The sequence below is a fragment of the Phlebotomus papatasi genome, chromosome 1, assembly GCF_024763615.1.
Source record: "Phlebotomus papatasi isolate M1 chromosome 1, Ppap_2.1, whole genome shotgun sequence".
In the NCBI taxonomy this organism is placed as follows: Eukaryota; Metazoa; Arthropoda; class Insecta; order Diptera; family Psychodidae; genus Phlebotomus; species Phlebotomus papatasi.
In genome coordinates, this window is record NC_077222.1 from 72,472,523 (window position 1) to 72,491,900 (window position 19,378).

General features: G+C 32.4%; 1 protein-coding gene across 1 annotated transcript; it reads left to right on the forward strand.

The window, feature by feature from the left end:
* The first annotated feature begins 4,696 nt into the window (after window positions 1-4,696).
* LOC129801325 (uncharacterized) lies at window positions 4,697-17,903 on the forward strand. Its single transcript, XM_055846240.1, has 4 exons — window positions 4,697-4,899; window positions 13,836-14,119; window positions 17,014-17,387; window positions 17,494-17,903. The coding sequence occupies exons 1-4, from the start codon at window positions 4,882-4,884 to the stop codon at window positions 17,763-17,765; spliced, it is 948 nt and encodes a 315-aa protein (XP_055702215.1). The 5' UTR covers window positions 4,697-4,881; the 3' UTR covers window positions 17,766-17,903.
* The last annotated feature ends 1,475 nt before the right edge of the window (window positions 17,904-19,378 follow it).

Sequence of the window (19,378 nt, forward strand, 5' to 3'; positions counted from 1 at the left end):
GCCTTTGGATCTCCACAAATTGTGAAGTTTAATATTATGATAATCTATAGGAGTAACCGAAATAATATGCAAAAAGTGGTCTGTGTTCCTGAAAAAGTATGAATAAAAAAAATAAAATGATTTTAAAACATAAGCTAAATATAAAATTAGAACACTTAATAATAAAATTTTAATGCATTTCACATTAATTTGTACAGGGGGGTGACATTAGTTCTGCGAAATGCGACCAGTTTAAGTGTAAATTTTTTCCTGTTTTCGTACACATTTCACAAGATATCTCCAAAACTACGTAGGTTGCCAATTTGGAGTTTTCGGTTGCCTATTCTATATTAAATTGGCTTTTATTTTGTATTTGTATTATTTGCTAATTCATTCTACAAGGACAGAAAACGCCTAATAAACTCAAAAGTATTTTCGACACGCTAGAAACATATGGGATAGGAAATGTCACGCCCCTGAATTTGTATGTATTAGAATTACAGTGGGACCTCGATAGAGTCAACTAATTATTTCCAGGCCGGTTGACTCCATTGCATTTGTTGACTATTGGAGTTCGAAAAAATTATTGAAATGTGAAATTTTGATAAAAAGGGGTATTATTTTATGTGGCCCAAAAAAGTCGTATATTTGGGCAAAAGTTGACGATTTAGAAATGATTTAATTAATTACTTAAAAGTCTGATGCAATTAACGTTATTAACTAGAATTTCTTTTAAGCTTTTACTGAACAAAAGAAGAGATTGATGTTGTTCTTTTCGTTATGACATAACTACTGAGAAAAAAAGAGGGTGCGATTAACTTTTTTTCCTCATAACTTTAACACTTTTTAGGTGTAAAAATATATCAACATTTTTTAATGTTAATTTTACACCTTTTTAAGGGTAAAATTAACATGAAAAAGAGTAATTTTAACCCCCAATACACCTAAAAAAGGGTAATATTTTAGATTTTGGATGAATACTGCAGGGTAAAATTAACATTTCCGGAATGTTATTTCAACTAAACTTAAATAACTTAACTAAACTAAATTTAATCTAAACTTCACTAAATGAGCAGTAAAACTAATTTTTCTCATTTTCTTCTTGTTCTGTAACATGAGCGCTAAATGGTTAGATCAACTTAGACTCTACAGATGACCCCCAAAATGGTTTTTTCGTTTTTGTGATTACAGGAAAACACGTCATACGGCTTTTTTTTGAAAGATGAAGAGACGGGTGGGATGGAAATAAGAGTTGCATTAATAATCTTGAAGCTGACTTATGGGGGGTCGTCCGAAGATTCCAAATCAATATCTCTAACCATTCAGCACGTAAATTTTAAATGTACAAAGGAAGTTTTAACCGTTTCTTGCTGATCAATTTTAATTTTCTGTTGCTTATTAATTTTTGATCCAAATTGTCTTTTGAGATACTAATCTTTTAAATTAAAAATGTAACATAAAATAAATTTACAGGTTTTCTTTAGAAGGGTAATTTTTAAGATTGTTTATCATACACGTAGCATCCTGTACGTTTTTCTTTTTGTAATTGGAATTCATATTTTTTTGTTTGTGCTATCATATAATATTATTCACTTCCAAATTCATAATGGCTCAAAATTCCCTACATTGCGATCATAGGCTTAATCAGACAATCTTAATACAAGACAGAAAAGACAAGAGAACTTTAAATGGGTCAAAATGCTTAAAATCATGAAAAGAAAATTATTTTATTGGAAAATGATTAGACGGTTAATATACAAATTACGGATTTTACTTACATAAATGTTTTTTTCTTGTGATAAAAACGTTACATTGATACACCAAAACACTGATTTTAATTTCGAGAAAATCATAATAAAATCGTATAAAATTATTAGTTCATTAATAAAGGAATAGTTGACTCTATCGGAGTCGATTTGGGTCTAAATTGACTCCGATAGAGTACATAGAGAAAAAAAATAGCTGTTGGCTCTACTGGAGATTGACTCTATCGGGGGTTGACTCTTTCGAGGTCCCACTGTATTATATATTTAGAATTTGATCTATTTATTGATAAAAGGTATACTTTTAGTTAAAAAAAATTATTTAAACTACACCTGTAGCAATACTGCAAAAAATAATACTATTTCAGTGATTCAAAGATACAAATCACACTCCAAAAGGCTCAATAGTGTCAATTAACGTGAACGAATCACACTAAAATTTTAATGTGCAATAGTGGTTTCATAGATAAAATTAATATTATTATTTAACAGTATACATTTGAAAAAAAAAAATCAAAATTTTTGTGATCGTCGGTGATAGCCAAAAACAATATAAGGGAAGGTTTTCAGGCTTCGCACGCACTCTGGCTTCGAGCAATTCATATTTTTTCCATATTTGTTTACTGGAACTCGCCTAATCTTTTCAAGGGATTTGTGACTAGCCAGTAAAGTATCTTGCCATATATAATAGAGATTCATTAAAGGAACATGGAAAAATATACAGTGTTCGAAGCCAGAGTGTGTGCAAAGCCTGAAAGTCTTCGCTTAAATTTGTCCAAAATTCTAGATCTTTCAAATGCTCTTGTTTTTGTACAAATATGTTATAAATACGCTCTCCAGAGATATTTAGCCTTTGACCTTCAAAAACTTTGAAAGAATAATTCAATGTCATTAGCAAATCAAAATGTTTACAACATTACAATTATTTTAATTATTTGAAAGTACAGTATTCGATAATTTAAATTTAAAATATTCCAAGATAGATTACATTTTCAAATTTGATCTTATAATTGAAACACTCAGAGTAAAAACTGGCTATTTTAACAGGGTAATGCCCAAAGCACAATAACTTTTGTTAAGTAAACATGTTATTGACATTTCAATGAGAGTGAGTGAGATATAGATCTAGTCATCTCACTCACACTCACAGGAAATTTTGAAAACATGTTTACAAACAAAACTTATTGTGCGCTGGACATAATCCATATAGTTTTCTTGCTTGCAGCAACTCAATTGGTTTTCAGTTTTCATGAAGCTCCTTGAACGTCCAATCCAAAGTCTTAAGAGGTCCGAGCAAGCAGTATGGAAAATAAAAAAATAAAAATTGAAATTTCGAACTACAAATAAAATTCGTAGGGATGATATTTATTTTGAGATCAACTTATTTTCAAAAGTTTACACATTATAATTTAAAGTTTTTCAGAATAATTTTGATCCGCTGAACGCTAATTTACTTAGGATATTCTGAAGAATTTTCCTGCAATTCGTATATCAAATATTCCTATTTACGGTTTTAGGGTGAAATATATTGAAAGGTATGAGGTAAAAAATGTGAACGGAATAACATCTTCTGCTTTTCTTATTAATGACATGAAAAGTACATTTTGTTAAAAAAAATATATATATATTAAAATGGTTTTCGACAAAGTTGTGAGGAACACATTTCCTTTAAAAATATGTGATATCTGTATGCGACGGATATTTTTTATTTGCAAAAGCTCGTGAAAAAGTGAATAATAGGTACTACAAATTACGTCATGCTTGCTAATATTTGCCCCAAAATTCTTGGCAACAAAATAAGATTCTATTAGAAAACGCTTCCAAATGGTAGAAAAACTTCTTTTCTACTTTTCTGTTCTAGATATAGAAAAATAGTGTTCAACAGAGTTATAGAACAGTTAATTTTCTACAAGAATGTATTGATCATAAATCTCTTAAGTCTTCTTACAACTCCCGAAAGAAATTAAAATATCTGTTTTGCCACATATTGCTACAGGTTCAACAGGGAGATTAAAAAAGAAATAAAATCAATGAAGTAGAAAATCCCAGACTTTTTTTATTTTTATGAGCCATTGTTAATTTTTTCATGGGCAAAGCTATTCGAATCCCTTTCCCAGAATGAAATGGAAGGAGTGTACAATGGAGACGTTAAAATATCATTTGATTATTTTGAAGATTCATGAGATTGTGAGTGCTTACACGGGATATTAAATTCAATCTTCCTGGAAAAAAATAAATTTATAAGAAGTTTCAGATTCTTGAAGGTTTTCATTCAATTTGCTAAAATCTTTCACTTTCAAAAATTTCACATATTTCAGTTATTTAGTTGATATGATAGATTACAGGGCTGCGCAAAGATTTGCGGATATGTATTACTTTTAGGCCCTTAAATATATAATTTAGTGTAGTATGAAGAAAAGAATTAAAATACTAAAAAAAATGTTTACATGAGTCATGATCATGAGTGCGATTTAACCTATATTCGTATTTTCTTTGAATCTAAAGCAACTTCTTAATGCATTTCAGAGTAATCCGGATGATTCGATATTTTAATTTTAACTTTCAACATTTTTGTTTCCTTTTATATAGTTGAAAGGAAAGTATCCTAACATTTCATGATAGCTTATAAAATAATATATCAATTCCATCAAATGTTTTCAATCCTTCAATATTTATTGCAGCCGCAATTTAATTCTGATGCAGATACTACTAAACAATTTTTTTTCTGATTGAAATCAAGAAATTATTTCAAAAATTTGTTTGTAATATTTAAGTTATTGTGTGTATATGCTGGTTAGTTTTTGAATCACACTAGTTACAAGTTTACAAGTTTCTACAGAGTTTTTTTTCACTTCTTTCTTCCCAGCATCTTTTAGTATTGACCAAGGAGGGAAAATTAAGAAGTATACCTGGTGATAAACCATATAAATACTTGATGGAGTGATTTCCGTTTCAGTGTTGTTCATTCATCTGAGTAGGAATTACTGTCTATATAGTGAATTTGTTGTGGCCAGCAAAACAGGGACATTCAGGAAGTGGAATAACGTGCCAAGAAGAGGAATATCCGTAGAAATTAAGTGGATTTTAATTATTGAAATATCCAGAAGAGCGTATCTACCAACTATCTGAAAGAATCAAGATGTTTTTCTGCCATTTGGTGAGAATTCTCTTTTCAAAAATAACTTGAGCATCATTTTTAAATTTGCAATTTTGATTTTGAATATTCTTCCAATTCATTCAACGAATATTGAATATTATGCAGAGTGTAAATTCAGTCGTACATTAATCAAATATACGTACATTTTAGTTTTCTTCCATTTTACGGAAGATTTATGATCCATTAGCAGGAAGAGCACGAGAGAAAAAGACGAAAAGCTTCTTAAATAGAATTTCAATTTTTCCTCACATCTTCCCCTTCTCATAGAACCCTTGAGGGTGGTTCCACAGGAACTTTTCTGCAGATGTTACTCAAATTTGTCAGTGGTGTTTAACATATCTTGACAATTTTTTTCAACACTCTGGCATTTTCTTTTCCACGAACATACACAATAATCAAATTTATCACAAAAGGCACATGATTAATTGCAAGAAGTTTGCAAATAATGTGGCAAGAAGAATTTCACGTGTAAGATATAATTGATTATATAGAACATTCCTATTTCAAATTTTCTCCCTGGTAAATATTGTATAATTGAATAACCTGGTAAATTCATGTGGATTAAACGCGAGAGCATACTGGGAATTGGGAAAATTGGAAATTGTTCACTTTAATTAAGGGAAATTACACTCTTTCCGATATTTCACTTTCAACTCTAAAAGTGACTCCCAGTGCAATCTCAGCGAATTTGTGCCATTTTCTCGATTGATTTCTTATTATAGAGCTGATTGTGAAAGGTTTGCATTTACACAAAAATTGCCATACAGCAATTGACCCTGCTTGCAATGTTATGCAACATAAGAGTGGCCATTATCGAAGACGTTTAACTTTCAGGAGAAAATTCTTTAGAGATACTTGCATTCAAAAGGCTCATATTATCATCTCTATTGTTGCCAAAAATACTTTATCTCCAAATTGAGAGTGTTACATGGGGATAAAATGAGAATGTCCCAAAATATACCTAGAGGTAATCTAAATTTGATATGACACGTTTGAAAACTTCTCAATGGTAGTGAGCTTAATTCATACGGTAAGCTCATTTGACTCATGTGGAAAGATATACATTATTTACATAGTACAAGGGTGGCCAATTGACCTTCAATTAAACATTCTCGTATTTTACATAGTGATAGGATACTTCATTTTATTATCTACAGGCCTGTAAAATCATTTGATAACTTTTTTTTATTAGTAATGAAACTCAAACTTGGCAGCGTGATTATGCTATACATTTGGCTGCAAAGGTGCAAGTGAATATCATTAGAGACCTCTAAAATTTGTGTAAAATTTCGTCTTACGTGTTATGAAACATAACTATATACAGGAATGATGGTTGCATTGTAAAACGCTATAGGAAAACTGAGGCACCACTAAACATGGGGTAGCACTAAACACTAATTTTTATTTCTAAACTACTTGGACTATCCCGACCATTTCTTCACACAAGAAAGTGGACAAGCATCCCTATAGCACCTGCGATGCTATAAGTCTTGTACTCTGAAGTCGAATATCTGAAAATCGCAGTGTTTGGTTATACCCCGTGTTTGGTGGTGCCCCAGTTTCCCCTTGCGTTGGTCGAAAAAAATGCATCATCGCTTGTATAACAAGATTGAAAACGTATCGCAAACAACCATTTTATAAGTCTTCAAAAAGAAGTTTAAAGTGGAAGCAGATAGTGGACGGAAAGATAGACCTCTCTTGATTTCTACTCTTTAATTCTTCACGACGTTTCGAGGATGAATGTCCTTTTCATCAGGTCTACAAAGCATTATCATCCTCGAAACGTCGTGAAGAATTAAAGAGTAAAAATCAAGAGAGGTCTATCTTTCTCTCCACTATCTGCTACATCTCATCAGACCGAAAATTCATTTAAAGTGCAACCTCAAATATTTTCAATAGTTCAATTGAACATATAACACTATGCAACAAATTCACAACTTTTTTTGTTAACGGAGATCTCACATGGTACGTTTGATAGAGTCAAGTCCCCTGATTAAGAATCTGGTCTTGGTTTTGCTCCTATACGTAACATTTTTTTTATTAATACTTTTATATTTTTACTGCTTTTCCTTACATTATCTGTTATATCTCAGGTTCTAGTGAACGGAACTTGAAAAGTGTGGGTGCGTTGGAAAGCTCATTAGTCGAGCTTCAATTTTGATTATTACAAAAAACCTTGTAAAACCACTCCTTCGGGGTGTAAAATTGAAGTTTCTCTAAAAATTACCAAAAAAATGGTCCTAAAGTGAGGTTTTAAAAATTTGTATAAAATAAACTAAACAAAATATTAAAAATCCAATGATACCAGGTGATAGGCCACACTTAGAACTACAATTTTGTTCATCTGAGACATCGCGCTCCGATCACTCTAAATGCCTCATTTGTTGGTTTTTGTCATTTTCCAAAAATATGAAGTACCTATTTTAGAGCAAATTCCCTAAACATTTCTGAGAAAATATCTTTTAAAACTTATGTGAAACATATATAAATATTGAGGTTCTTCTTTGAATTGATCGGGGGACCATCAACATGATTTTCATTAATATCACTAATCAACATTCAACCGCGAGAAGAAACCCCTAAATTCATTTTAGAATGCTTTTTATGATAGATAGAAAACGCATCAGCGATCATTTCGCAAATATATTTCAATGACTTTAGATCGTACTTTCATTTAAAATTAGTCTCTACTAGAAATAGTATTAGATGGATGGATGGAAATAAATAGAAACAAAAATTGAATTACTTAAAGGAAAATTGGAAGCTTTTTAACGAGGGTTGATTGGGAATGTAAATGAAAATCATGTTGATGGTCCCCCGATCGATTCAAAGAAGAATCTCCACATTTATGTATGTTTCACATAAGTTTTAAAAGATATTTTCTCAGAAATGTTTAGGGAATTTGCTCTAAAATAGGTACTTCATATTTTTGGAAAATGACAAAAACCAACAAATGAGGCATTTAGAGTGATCGGAGCCCGATGTCTCAGATGAACAAAATTGTAGTTCTAAGTGTGGCCTATCACCTGGTATCATTGGATTTTTAATATTTTGTTTAGTTTATTTTATACAAATTTTTAAAACCTCACTTTAGGACCATTTTTTTGGTAATTTTTAGAGAAACTTCAATTTTACACCCCGAAGGAGTGGTTTTACAAGGTTTTTTGTAATAATCAAAATTGAAGCTCGACTAATGAGCTTTCCAACGCACCCACACTTTTCAAGTTCCGTTCACTAGAACCTGAGATATAACGGATAATGTAAGGAAAAGCAGTAAAAATATAAAAGTATTAATAAAAAAAAATGTTACGTATAGGAGCAAAACCAAGACCAGATTCTTAATCAGGGGACTTGACTCTATCAAACGTACCATGTGAGATCTCCGTTAAAAAAACCGTGTTGCATAGTGTAATCAGACCGGTGGCAGCCAAAATCCCAAAAGCCAAAATCCCGAATGTTCAAAATCGTGAAAGGAATGAAATTATATGGAGGAAAATGTTTAGAATAATTTTCCATGACACAGAAGATTTCCCTTTGCCTCCAGCAAGAGTGGGTGCAATCGTGGGAGTAACTGACACTTTTAAGAATTCAGGATTTTGCCTTTCGGGATTTTGGCTTATTTGGGATTTTGGCTTTCGGGATTTTGAATTTTGGGATTTTGACCGGGACCCAATCAGACAAAGTAATCGTATCTTGCTGAGAGAAGGTGCATACAATTATCTAGATTTAGATTTAGACATTCGAATAACCATCGGAAGTTAGTACTTTCTCGTTTAGTTTTTTTTTTTTAAATTTTATCGTCAAAATAAATTCAATTATTGACACAGAGCTGGGAGCTGAGACGCTGCCGGTCAATTTGCCGCTATTAGCGTTGGTCTCCTTAATGAATCGTTCACGGCTGAAACCCTGCTTTCCCATTCACATCAATAAATTTCCTTCTCGAATAAAAAATTATAGCTTTACAAAAAACCTGCAGTTCAATTAACTCACCCTGCACATGAGAAAATTGAAGTGCAACAATGGAAGAAGGATTTTCAATGGAACGGCTGGCTCTTGGGATGCTCGAGAAGTACATGAATTTATACACAAGCACAATTGGAGAATTTTAAATAGACTCTGCCACCCTGGAATATAAGAAGAAATGAATGGCTGTAATCAAGACTGTAGTAACGCTCATTTTCGTATATAATTCAGTATTTCACATTCCTACAGAAACCGCAATTTCGAGAGGAATACAATAGACAAAACTGACCTAAAAATCTGTAATTTTTTTCTGCAATTGAATTACTGAGATACTGAATGATATATAAGTGGTTTTGGTCAGTTAATTAATATTTAGTGAGTAAAGATAGAGGGGAAAGGATCCCAATTCTTACTGCTCGAACTCAAAGAGAGAGCAGTTATTATAATCTACATTTTCCCAAATTGTCACCGGCCTGGAGCATAAATGGTGCAATATATCGATTTTCCGCCTTCAGTGACCCCCCCATAAAAGTAAAAATTATCTCCAGACGTTTTCTACTTTCGCCCCTACCCCTTCTTTTTTCATTTTCGAATATGATATATAGAGGCAATCAAAGTGAATATTTCGTCCATAGCCGCGCTCTTGACCGAAAAATATTTCGATATCGAATTTTCAAAGATCAAAGTTAAATCACTTCAGTAGGTCTATTTCTCAAGCGATTTAATTAGGAGTTTTCGAAAATGAATCGGTAAAGTACCCGTAAATGGTATAAAGAGTATTGGAAAAAACTAAAACATAATCATCTGGCAATCGCATTAACGAAAATAAAATTAATAAAATCCATTTACCGATTGTTCAGAAAATTTAAGTCTCTTAAAATTGTTTTAAAATTCAAACTAGAGTAGTATAGAATCAACAAGGTAAAAATATTCTCTAAAAATTATTTGTTGTTTTTAAACATTTACTTCCTTAATGAGGAGAGCAAATGTTCTCATTTTTTAACTCATTCAACATGCATTCTAATTCAATAAAAGACACTATTTTAATGAGATTCTTTCAAATGACGTGCCAAGTCTAATACTTCATGTCCCATTCCACTGAATAAATTAACGTTAATCAAGCCAAAATTAACCCTCATAGGGCGATAAAGGCAATATACGTTGGATAATTATTCTAGTCGCTGGAGTGGTAAATGCACAATATGGCCATTAATTGAGTAATTTATTTGCCTCCTGTTCATATCCACAGCAATTTTGCATAATCGCTTTCGCAGAGTAACACTAAAAAATACTATTGGCAAAGTATGAAAGCTTTTTTCCATCCGGGATGGCATATTAGCCCGCATAAAGTAGATCCTGTTGCCAATTTATATTGGGGTGTCTTTAATATGGGACACTGTCTCACATTTATCGTCATCCGGGGGCAATGCGGAGAATTTCCCTTTCTGGAAAAGGAATTTCCACCACCGGAAGCCAATAAATATAAAACGAAACTGAACATCATCAATTTTGTATTTTATGAGATTGCGTCAACTGTAAATATTCTATCTTTCTTTCCTTTTATTATTCCTCACACTTTATGCCTCTTATATTCCGATGGTTCCAATTCATTCTACTCTAAATTGACTCGGGATCGGGATAGTTATTTCAAGAAATTTAAGTTACTTGAAGAAAAATATATTTATTTCTCACACTAAATCTCTGTCACTGGCAAGATTACTGGTGAAAACTTGAATCAGCTGTTCGGGTAACGAAATAATAATAATTTATTGACAAATGCACTCATATATAAATTTCTGATATGCAAAAATTCAGATAATACAATGTAAGGTGATTTTATCAAATATTCATTTAATGATTGGTCGTTCTACAACCACTACAAGTGCATTATAAATTAAGCGCTTATTAAGTACTTAAAAGCTACTTAATGGTCTAGCCTTGTAGTTTTTCTGATATCTATTTTTCTTTTTGTTTTTGAGATAAAATAGCATTTAACGGAACAGTCTATATGTTCAATATATTGTGAACCATGCAAAGAGCATGAAATTTTCACGCGAAAAGTACGAAATGGATATGAGGTATTTTTTGTCATCTCCATCAGCATATTATTTCTTTTATTTTATTCGACAAAAGAACTTCACGATAGGATATGAATGAAGAGTAATATCCTGTGCTACTCTGTGGATAATTTAATTTACCAGCTGTGAAAATTCATAATATGAGTTTTAGTATAGTACAAATTGTGAGAAATGATGAAAACAAGTCAGGATTTATTATACGAATATGAAACTTTTATTCGTGTAATAAGTGACAATTTTTTATGAAAATTGGTTGTAAATAACAGGTATACTGAAATATTTCAACAATTTCCGTCTTGGGTGAATAAATTTTAAAAATCGTAACAATTTATATAACCAATTTATTTATTTTTAATATTCATTTTATTTCCTAAAAAATGTTGAATAAACAGTATCGATTTACAATAATCATAGAAGATATTAAAGCTAATGTCCTTAATCGTCTGACATCGAAGAAGTTATAAGTGAAAAACACTCCAACTCTGAATGATATTTCACAAAATTGAAAGTTGAAAAGCTCCTAAGATATAAAGTCATTGTAAAATCAATGGACTAAATAAATTTTATAACGAAAAAACTCCCTCGTTTGTATCAAGTTACTTTTAAGCTGTTAGTTATTTCTAAAAATATTCATGAATATCTTTAGGGGTCCCGGTCAAAGTCCAAAAACCAGAATTCCGAAAAGTCAAAATCACGTATAGGTCGAAATCCCGAAAAACCAAAATCCCTAATGGAATCCCGAAAAGCCAAAATAACGGAAACCAAAATCCTGAATGAATTAATATCCCAAATGGGCCAAAATCTCGTAAAAACCAAAATCTCGAATTGGTCAAAATTCCGAATGGGTCATAATCCCAAAAAACCAAGATCATTAAAGCCAAAATCCCTAACGCCGAAGTTCCAAAAGCCAAAATCCTGTCTTTGTCAAAATCCCGAATAGCCAAAATCCTGAGAAGTCAAAATTGCGAAAGGGTCAAATTTCCACAGAGTCAATATCGAAAAAGGGCCAAAATCCCAAAGAATTGTAATTAAAATCAAACAGAAGTCCTTGGTTTCTATTATCCATGCATTTTAGCCCTTTTTTTTAATGTAAAAAGTGTGAAAATCATAAAAACAAAATTCATACCTCGTTATTAAAATTGAAGTTGGATTGTACTAAATTGAACTAGCTTTGTTGTTTCAAAAATAAGAAGAAGAGTGCAAAAAGCCGAATGGGCATATACAAAACGTTAGAGAAAGAAACGTGAATTTTGATTTAAAATAATTTTTCTGATCTAATGGCGTCTACACATTAGACTAGAAATAGGGGAAACTGGGGCACCACCAAACACGGGGTCCACCAAACACTAATTTTTATTTCTAAACTACTTGGACTATCTCGACCATTCCTTCAGTATACAAGCATCCCTATAGTGCCTATGAATTCCTATCGGTCTTATCCTCTGATATCCAATATCCGATTAAAAAATCGCAGTGTTTGGTGGTACCCCGAGTTTGGTGGTGCCCCAGTTTCCCCTATTTATATCCATATTGAAGAATTTTTCCTAAACAATCGTAGGGAATTTGCTTCAATATAGAAATAAATTTTTATACTGTAGAGGCTATAAAAATGTGCCGGAGCCGGAACCATTAAAAACTATAATGTGATCATGAAACTCTTTAAATTAAACCGGAATGGATTACAATAATGGTTGATAACTTCTTAATTTTATCTTTATCAAAAACATTTTACATTACAGAATATATAGGCATTTACAAATTGTGATTTCGTTTTATTTAGGTATATATACCAATTGAGATTTTGGGCTCTACGAGGTTTTGATTCCTTTGGACTTCGACTGTTCGAGATTTTTACGTGTGGAATTTTGGCTTTCAGAGGTTTGATTTTTGAAATTGTGACCGGTTCCCGTCCTTTGAAATTAATTGCTGAATACATTCAATACTTTGTATTGTCTTCAAAATCTGAGATAAAATGAATTATTGAAATGTTACGGTTGATTTATGAGAGGGTCCCAGAAGACTTGAAATCGAGACGATACCTTTAACCTGGTCCCCAGCCAGTGGCCTTCAAAGTTGAAGCCAATTTCTTACTTTAACATATAAATGCGTATGGGAATTTTTCTGCACTCGTGATCGTTATGCGAAATATTTAAAAAGTGAGAAGTTTTTCCCTATTTATAAGATACCTTTCCGTATAGAAAGATAAATATACTATATTTTTGTTTAAATAAATTTTTTCCTTGGAACACTGTGAGCTGAGTCCGAGATCAATTTAGGAATTGGCTTCAAGTAGCTCCATATAAAAAGGCCAACTTGCCAGGCGCTTGCCTTTAATTGTTTGCCCTGTAGGTTTGCTGACTACCAAATGAATAGGCGAAAAAAAGGACGATGTAAATGTTAGAGAATCATTTTAATTGTAGGGGGAAGTAGGGTACCTATAAAGTGGGGAATGGGGCAGCTTTGAAATTTGGTTTTTTCTCCTATTTTTAAATGGAATTGAGCCTTATCATATAATATAATTTAGCTTTGCAATTCGTTTGCTGAGCTAAATTATACCATAATAAAGTGCAGTTTCTTTTAAAAAATAGGAGAAAAAAGCCCAATTTCAAAGCTGCCCCAATTCAAAGACGCCCCACTTCCCCCTAAAGATGTGTCGAAAAAATGCGCCCTCTATATAGAGAGATTATAGAATATCATTCAATCAGTAAAGTTTGATTAATCGATTTCATTGGTCTTACAAGTTTGAAACTGCGAAAATATTCAGCACAATTGTAAGGCACGAATAAGTCATCTCTTCGTACTCAATTTTCAAAGTAGTTAAACAATTTAATTGGCCAGAGTAATTTCTTGTAATGGAAAGTTTTATGTTGAATGTTTTTTTTTCTTCACATACAGTTGCTGATTTCATGTGGAGCCATTGTGGCCATTTCCAGCTGTGACGCTGCCAAATCAACGTCCGAAAGAACGACCCTAGTGCAGCAGGAAGCGCAAGAGAGGCCAGAAGTAGTTGTTAGAAATAGCGAAAGGGTGTTAAATAAGAGAGGACTGGGTTTTGGCGGAGGTGTCAGTGCATGGAATGGGGCAGATTGGCAAAATGCCTGGTCACAGCCATGGAACACTCCATCCTTTGGCAATGCTGGTTTTAGTGCTAGTTCATCACAGCTTGGACCATGGTTTGGGTAAGTCTGTTGCACTATAAACTCTTTTTCATCTACAGCCATATCGAGATGACCTATGTAAGCTGAAATTATGCATTTTTGCACCATGTAATAGTTTTTCCACATATGTAATGTTGGGTTTGTGAGAATATCCAATGAAAGGGGAAATAGAGCTTTTGGCGAGATCAGTGAAAGGTGAAAATTTCTAAATGAGACAAAATTAGGGCAAACGGATGTTACAGAGTGAAAAAGGATGTGAAAGTCTCATGGATCTTATGTCTGGGGAGACGTTTACTAAAGATTACATGTAATTAAATCCTGACGCACTAACTTCGCGCAAGGGAAAACTTTTTATGTGAATGTGGTAATAATGAAAGTAGATATCTTTCCCTATTCTTGGGAAATGATAACGGGTAGATACGATAGAAAGAAGGATATTGCAACAATGTATGATGGGAAAATTGTATTAAAGATTTAATGAAATTTTCGTTGCTGGTACAAAATTATTAAATGTTGTAAATTTGCGAAATTCTCATTTACTATATCAATTAAACTTTATTGCTTTCATATCTTCCTGCAACTGCCCCAAATGGTCCATAAAATTTGTGCAAGGATGCCATTGGATGTACGACTTCTCGTTGGAATTTTTTTTGCACTCAAATTCTAAAAGTTTCTTCACCTTATTCCATGAGATAATGGTATGAAAGTAACGTTGAGTGAGAACATAATATAATTATATAAACAACTTCATGAGATGTCATCATTGAAACTGTATCCGTTTTATCAGTATCTTTGACATTGAAATTGAATATCATTGCCAAAGTTTCAACGGGAAATGTATTAACTCGGAATTGAGTACTCAAGAAGAAGTTGACATCAAACTTCTTCCTTTTCATCAACGTTCACATGTCGAAACTAATCATGTATTACTTAAGTATATTCAACTGAATAACTTGTATATGTTTTCTTATAGCTTTACCCTTCGAAGGAATATGGCCTACACCTACACACTACAGACACACAAATATACTGAATAAGTAGACAAATACCTTTTTTTTCAAGCCAAGGACGTTTATTCACACGCAATATCATATTTTCTATAATTGTGTGTATGTATAAAAATTTAATTTTTAATATATTTTTTAGTATTCTTCAAATTGAAAAAAACTGAATCTAGGGATCATCTTCGTTTAATTTAAAATTATCCTATATTTGAAAAGAATGCCTTTAAATTGACTTTACAGGAAAAGATTTTAAATTCAGTAAAAATAAAGAAATGTAATCTTAATCATTTGAAAATATATTCAACTAAACTAAACTATACTCTAAAAGTACTTAAATATTTTAATCTAAGATCTTTTTAAATTATATGAATTTAGAAAAAAAGCGTAGAAGTATCAGAATAAAAAATAAAGTCAAAATATCCTTTAGAATTAAACGGAAGACCATGACGTTTTAAAACATAAATATATTTGAAAATGAAAAAAAAAATCATAATTTGTTTTTGAGATAACCCAAGAATATAATATTTTTAGAGAGAATATATATGTGTATGAACAAATTGAAGGATTTTTATCGTTTCCATTCATGCAATAAAATGCACGATGTCTTTCTAGAAAGTTGGTTAAAGGATAACGAGTATAACAAAATTTTAGTCTTATGTAACCCAAAGCAGAAGCAAAGTTCGAACAATGAATTTCATGAATCTGAATGAAGGTTTTTGATATCATAGTTCCTTATGCATGCATTTTGTTGGTTCACACTACATAGGCAAATTTAACTTTCATAAACTGAGTAAAGCTTCTGTGCACAATTTAATTTTAAATATTTGAAACTTTAGAGTAAAATAAATATCAACAAGCCTGACAAAAATGTTGTTTACAACAAACAAATCAGATTCCTTTTTATTAAGCCCTGTCCTATAGTCACAAGATCAATCCCTTTAAAATTGATTTTATTAATTTTACAATGGGGCAGTGGGACATCTTTAAATTGGGGCACTTTTGAAATTGGGGTTTCTTCTCCTATTTTTAAATGCAATTCAGCCTTATTATATCGTAATTTAGCTTCACAATTGATTTGTGGATTTTAATACTAACATGATAAAGGATAAAGTACATTTTCATTTAAAAATAGGAGAAAAAGCTCTATTTTACAGCTGTTCCTATACAAGGGTGCCCCACTTCTCACTAAGGTAAACTTAAAGACAACAGTGGATGTTTTCCAATATTAAATGAGTCAATATACATATTTATAATTAAAAAATTTATATGTATTGTAGACACTCATTTGTGATGTTTTCTTGATATTTATGTCAGAGATACGCTAGATATTTTATTGTTTGAATTCCAAGGAAAGAGTAATCCATATAATACCTTTATTTTTCCACCCCTTTGCCAGCTCTTTTAATTTATTACCTAAGTAAAACAGTCATTGAGGATGTTTATTATGACGACTGAACTGAAAGTAGGACAACATTTTGGAACTTATATCTTTTTAAGAACGTACTGTGAAGGTGGTTATACCGGTTATACTATATAACAAAGATCTCTTATATAAATTTCATTACTTTTCGCGAGTTTTGTAGTAAAAGAAAAGAATATTAAAATTGTATAAAGAGAAGTATAGTGCACTATCGTTCTTCAAGGTATCTCTATTTCATTGAGTTACTTTGACCTTTAAATTTTAAAGTAAGATATTTATTGTAAAACTTATTGAAGGGATTTCAATACATTAAAAAACTCTTAACAATTATTTTTAGTTCATCTCTTTTGATGTGAAACTATTTCCTTTATTTTATTCTTTCATTTTAAACTTTTAATTCTATTCAAGTTTCACGGGAATGTACTTCACATTTAAATTATTAAGTTTCAATTGTGTAGAAAATTGAGATCAATTTCTTTGTCATTTTTAAGCTCACATAAATACGTGCCATCACCGGCGGAAGTGACGGCAGCAATTGCGGCGGCCAAACAGGCGTCGGCGAACGTGCTCGTGGCTCAGCAGCAAGTTCTTGCTGCCAAAGAGAATGTACTATCACAGCAGAAATTGGCGGCAGAACGTGAAACTCAAGCATCGATTGCACAACAAAAGAGTGAAGCTGCGGCGGCAATTCAGCGTTCAGAGGCTGCGGCAGCGGCACAAGCAGTTATTCTGGCACAGCAACGTTTAGCTTCAGCAAAGGCAGCAGTAGCACATCATCAGAAGATTGCTGCAGCAAAGGAAGCACAGGCTGCATCAGCATTGCAAAGTTCTGCCCATGCTGCAGCGGCTGAGATTCAAAGGACAGGTAATTTTTTTTCCATACTAATAACCTCTTATTACAAAATTTTAATCTACTCAATTACGGCTCATGGTGTACGGCTGTTTTATGAATGGGACTTTCTTCCATCCAGAGCATGAGGCATCGAAATTATCCACTTATCAGAGAAATGACGCTGCTGCTGCTCTTCACCATGTCACAGCCACAAAGGACGCAGCTTTGGCGCCTCTGACAATCGGTAACAATCGTCAACCCACAGTGACCTTCAGCCCAGTCCACTATTCCTCGGCGTCGTGGAGTCCTGGTTTCGTAACCTCTGCCACACCCTCAATTGCGGCTTATTCATCTGGTCCTTGGTCATCTGCCCTTCTACCACATCGCACGGGATTGGGGTATTGGGGCTAGGAAATTGATGGATCTATCTGCAGTGCCAGCATGATGAATATGTCCACCTCATCCCAAAACTTTTGGTTGAAAATTCACATTGTATAGAGGCAATTTTACTGCCGTCAACAAATAAATGTTAACACATTTCCCCAGCAAGAAGCAATATTTTCTTCAACAATTTCCAAATTGTTCCTACAATATTCTCCACTTCCTGATATTGATATTTAGGCTTCCTGTTCAAAGCGACTATACAGAAGGATGTTATGAAATTGTATAACGCTTTAGTTAGTTTCCGGGTTTGTTAGTTTCCAAGTTATCTCAATCGACATTCCAATCGTAGTGTATAGTTTTGAATAAAAAAGCAGGAACATTTCTGAATAATATAATCACGAAATATGGTGGTACTACAAACAATATAATGACATAAGGTAGGATAATTGTAATATCATATAGGGGAAATCCTTCTGGCTTCGCACACACTCTGGCTTCAAACACTTGATATTGTTACATATTCCTTTAAGGAATTTGATCTATATTTTTTTTTCAAGAAACGTGTAACTTAAGACAACCTATTACCACTTAGGTCAGATTCATTAAAGGAATATGGAAAAAAAGATGAAGTGTTTGAAGCCAGAGTATATGCGAAGCCCGACAGACGTCCTCGATATCCTCTAGTGCTAGTGAAGCCTTGGAAAAGTCGTCAGTTTTTTTTGAATATTATTTTTCAACATTCAAAAATTAAGAAATCAAAATATTTGATAAGAATCTTTTACTGCAAATTCTCAAATATCATAATAAAGAAAAGCTCTAGCTATAACATACATTTGAGACCGATCCGTGCCATACGGGCTTTATTATTGATCCGATGTCTGGGTGATGAGTTATTCAACTTTGTAGAAAAAAAACTGCTTTCTCTTGGAGTTCGAGCAGTTAATTATAAGGATAGAATAAGAAATCTCCAACTCCAAATGCCTCTCATGAAAAGTTGTCATTCTAGATACGATAGTATGGAATAGAACCGTCGATCTATGAGTATCAAAACGTGTAGATCCAAAATTTGGGCCTGAGCTGACAAGGTCGGATGTCATCTTGGATCACAAAAGCCGAGAATGTAAACAATCTTAGGAAACACTAATTTCTTTAAAATGGTACTAAGTGAAGTAGGGGAAAGTACTCTCCATTCGAACGTTCATGCCTTCGAATAATGTGAATTTTCTTTAAGTGTTCCTAAGAGATTTAAACATTTCTATTAAATATTAGTTAGCTTTATTGGTAATTATGTAAAAATCATGTGGAAATCTCTTATGAAAAGTAAAAGAAATTCATATTATTCGAAAGCATAAACGTTCGAATTGAGAGTACTTTTCCCTAATTGGTACTTGTAGATCTTGGACATTTTATCTTAATTCCTCATAATTGGATTTTTTTATTCAAATAATTTCTAATAAAGCTTTAGAAAAACCGTTATATACCAATTATGCGTTCCTAGGTAGAAAATAGTGAAAAAGTATTTTAATCAAAAAAAAATAATAAAATCGAAATGGATTTTTCTAGTCAGATAAACTTAGAATAGATTTAGGCAATTTACTACTCTGAAACCGCTTTTGAATTTACACTTTCAAATACCTTTT